We start from the raw sequence: 4,397 nt of genomic DNA, 5'->3' as shown, positions 1-4,397 counted from the left end.
CAAGGTGACAAGATGCAATAGCATACCGAAGAAGATACGAAAAAATACTCGCTACTCAAATGTCCCTCTTCATAAAAATAGAAAAAGGGATTTCATCTGAAGAGTAACTCACCACTGAATGTTTCTCCTTGTACAAATAGAAATAGAAGATGGGAAGTGTGTCAATACCCTAACCTACACATATACATAAGTCTATGCTCAAGAAAGGTTTTCCATAGTTAACTTGCCGAGTAGCGCTACCTGATAAGCTTTATCGGACGATCAACAATTGCTCCAAAGAGTTCTATGCTTTACTAAGGCCTTATGCAGGCAAATAGATACAAATCCGAGACAATTTGACGTGCCATTTCATTGGTACTCTGGTTATGCTTGACCCATGGGCACTACAATTTCCTTTAAAATTGAATCAATTATCGTTTTTTAATCAAAATCGCTTCTTCATAAATATGGTACTACAATAAATAGTTCATAAGCCAAAACAAAATTTTCCGACTTCCAACTTTTTTCACCCAAAATCACCCTTAGTTATACTTTGGAAGACCCAAAACACATAAAGAACTACAATGTACCTAATGGTATGGGTGCAGTAAAAATGTATTAAGCTAACTACTTATGGGACAACATGGTTTTGCATGTCCCTTTCTATAGAGACATATATGGAGAGTCTTATTGCTTAAATTGTCTCCCCAAAAGATGCATAAGTCTCCCTCATTTACATTGTGATGTTTACAGAAAAGTAGCGTGTTGTGCATGGTCAGGGTCTTACCTTGGTTAGTCACCGACGAAAACCATGCCTTGTTGCACTTGCATAAAAGAGCCAACTTGCAACCATCTAGCTCAAACATAGCTTTTGAAATCTCAATGGGTAAGTCCTGCAAAAATTGACAAATTGAAATACTTGACGCAAATTGCCTCAGAAAATGTGACAAAATCCTCATGAGAGAGAGAGAAAGAGAGGATTACCCAAGCAAAGCTGCATGTCGTCAAGGGCTGGCGCAGGGCTTCTTGCATGTGGATGTAGAACATAAGCTTGCACTTCTTGCTGCTACTCTCAACAGGTGTTTTGGGGACATTGCACTTCACAGCTTTGCTCACTGCCTCGCTTTGCAGAGGACGCCGTCCGCATCTTTCAGACTCGGAATTCACAGCTTTGCACGCTACCTCATGTTTCTTGTAATTAGCAGCGGCAGCAGTAGAAGGAGGCCGCCCTCTAGTACTGCGTCTTTCGATCCGGACGGCAATGTCCCGAGGCCCCTTCCATGTGAAATGCAGCTCCTTTCCGATCTTCAGCTTGTTGTCAGCAATGAATCTTTTCCAGCCCCCGGAGAGTACGAAAACATGCCCATGATCTGGGCGGCGCATGATTATCTTCACCGGCCAATCGCGCTCACTTAGGCCCTCCACACAAATCCTGGCCTCTTTCTCCACTCCCATCTCCATCAGTTTCTTGCTTGCTTTTCTTCCCATCTCCTGCACAACAGCATGTTACCTATCAGGTGAGCGTAATGTGTAGCAGTAGAGTATGAGTATGACCATGAAATGCAAGAACTTGAAACCTCAAGTGCATGCATGAGCAATTTGTACCAAGTAGTAAGTGACATCCGTCTTGTTCAAGACCCTGCTGATGCAAAGGGGGTAATTGCAGGGTGCTGCTTGCTCCATTCTAGCTGGCTTTCTAAGCTACTGCTTGCAGGATGTTGTGATATATACACCTGGAACGAAGTGCAGGCTTTGCTTCTTAGTAACTTTTATCCTAAGCACTCGAAATATATGCAATATTTAGTGCCACTTCTTACAATGAGTGTTGGAATTGTACGAGGATTACCATCTAGCGGACACCTTTCAAAAATCAATGGCAAGCGCCAGTGCCACACAAGCACGTCTAGCGCTCGAAATTTAACGTTGTGGCATCTATCTAAACCTCTATTACAAAACTAATTAAAAAACATTGCTTATAAAGATTCGCCCAATCTGATCAGCACCAATATACATAGCCCTCAAGTAGGACCTTCACAGGCTTTGCTTCATGGACGACCCTCAACACTAAAAGGCACGGAGCCTTAATGAGGGGCGAGCGGTGGGATCAACGAGTTGGAGAGAAGCGGGCGGATCTTGAAAAGAATGAAAGGTGAAAAAAGATAGGCGCTCGTCGTAAGCACCTAGACTTGAACTCTCACCTTCGCCGAGAGAGCCCAATGCACTAACCGCTACACCCGCGACGCTTTCGTTGACATGTGGGCAAACCATGAAAGATAAATAAACTTGGACAGGCTCTCTGCTTGACCAAGTTTACTTTTTCGTGTCCTGGTTTACTCTGGCCATCTTATGGTTGTGCACGTCTCGATCTCCGTGTCCTAGTTTTGTTGCCGTAGATCCCACCGCTTGGGCTTCATTAAATTGCCCGTGCCCTTTAGTACTGAGGATGGACGACCCCCTCTCTCGCTTGTCCAAAAAGAGAGGAAGATGAGAGAGAGAGAGAGAGAGAGAGGGGGGGGGGGAGAGAGAGAGAGAAGAAGTCTTTTTCCTCACCAACCTCCTTCCTATCCTCCTCCCCTTAGGACACCTTGTTTGTCAATTATCTCAACCATGTTGAATGTCCCTCTCACCCATTTGCTCAAGTGAACATCTTTTTTCCTAAACGGCTGGATTTCCTCCTTGTAAAGATGTATACCAGAAATAGGCCTACTAGTTTTTTCTATTTGCAAGATTTTTGAACTACCTTCTTGTATATTCTACTGATTTTGCTTCCTTTTTTATGGTTTGCAACCGGCTAATCTCCATTTCCAACCGGCTCAACACTAAGTTGAGGCAAACCTTTCCGAACACTGGTGAACAGCAACGTGAGTAAGGCATGCCATGCAATAGGGTTTCATACACGTGGACGGAGGGCATGAGAGAGAGAGAGAGAGAGAGAGAGAGAGAGAGAAAGTGGGATCCGGCTTAAAAATATTCTTCACAAATTCGTATCCCCTACTAATAGGACATACTATTGGGTACTTCTTCCATTTCTTACAAAGAATTTTCACAAATTCCTCCCAAGCTTATCTCGATGATGTCGACCACCACCAAAATTCCCCATGGTGAGTTGGAATTGATCTCGACACGAGAGATTCAAGATAAGCAGACTCATACAAGCCACCACGCCACCAGCCATTCAATGCTCCAATCGTGGAGCCTCTCTTTTTTTTAAAGGACTGTGTATCCCCTCATCCATGGCTATGGGCATGAATACACTCTTCTACTAGCTACTGAATATGCGCCTGCTCCCCTCTTGGTCTCTTGCAATAGATAAGAGTCGCTCTACCTACGTCCACCCTTGGTTGCCTATGTTAACGCACATCCCCCCTCCCTTCTTTTTTCCCTTTCAAGCTGATAATTGAAGGGAAGCACCTTCTAACATTCATTTTCTTTTTTGAATATTCCCAAGCTGGTAGTGCTTATTGACACATCCCTTAATAATCCCCCTCCACACGCAAACCTTCTAAAGGGCATGGGTTATAGTGCTGTGTACCCTTTTTGGCTTGCCCCAAAAGAGTGAGGTCTTAGTAATGCCTTCCCTTTTTGCTAATGAAAAATGAGAATTATTGTTATTTTTTGTATCAAAAGTTTTATTTGGTTGAGTGTGACACAAGAAGCACTCATTACAAAGATAAAGTAGGTTGGGAGTTTGAAAGAATTATTCTTTTGTTTTATAGTGAGACCTCCATTAGCTGTGATTGAAGTCTATAGCCCATCCCAAAACAAGTTGAAATATTATTGCTCTTTTCTCTCTCTCTCTCTCTCTCTCTCTCTCTCTCAAACACACACACACACACACACACACACACACACCGGAGAAGAGGAGGAGCTACATATCTGCTCATGGGCTTCTTAGGCAAGCAGGTGCTATTTGTGAAGGGGGCAGAAAGTAGATTTTATTACTACCATAGCCCAAGCCTTAGTGTGGTGGTGTGAAAGTTGAGAGTGCAACCTACCAACTACTACTTGTAGCTTCAAATATCTCATTTATGTCAAGACACACCTCAAGCTAAAAAATTATATGCCCATCATCTTCACGTTCGCAAAGACCCCCTATAAGATAGCATTACTTGTATTACCCCTTCTATCTTGAGAGTATCTCTTAGTTTTGATGTTTGTGGCACTTATGGTGCACAAACAAGAGAGTTGCTCCTTGCAATGAGTGAAAGCCATTCTCTCCTCGAGTTCACAGGATATATTACCTCCTAAATCCTCTCAGTATCTACATGATGTAGATGCAGTAATCGGTTTTCTTACGAATGCTTTGTTGCCAGTGATGAGGGGTTCTCATCATGAGATCTACATGCTTCCTCCTCTAGCTCATTTGGCAATCAAGACCTACGACTCAACGAGTAGAGGCTTCACTTGCATCTTATCTT

At 43.2% G+C, this 4,397-nt stretch overlaps 1 protein-coding gene across 1 annotated transcript; it reads right to left on the bottom strand.

The window, feature by feature from the left end:
* Positions 1-451: 451 nt before the first annotated feature.
* Positions 452-1,824, bottom strand: LOC147426229 (uncharacterized). Its single transcript, XM_086498880.1, has 3 exons — positions 1,585-1,824; positions 964-1,470; positions 452-872 (listed from the first exon to the last, which is right to left on the bottom strand). Exons 1-3 carry the CDS (start codon positions 1,660-1,662, stop codon positions 603-605), a joined length of 855 nt encoding a protein of 284 aa, XP_086355006.1. The 5' UTR covers positions 1,663-1,824; the 3' UTR covers positions 452-602.
* Between the last annotated feature and the right edge of the window lie 2,573 nt (positions 1,825-4,397).

The sequence above is a fragment of the Adiantum capillus-veneris genome, chromosome 24 (genome assembly GCF_014529385.1).
Source record: "Adiantum capillus-veneris isolate H3 chromosome 24, ASM1452938v2, whole genome shotgun sequence".
Taxonomy (NCBI): Eukaryota; Viridiplantae; Streptophyta; class Polypodiopsida; order Polypodiales; family Pteridaceae; genus Adiantum; species Adiantum capillus-veneris.
This window is presented reverse-complemented; position numbering and strand designations above follow the sequence as displayed.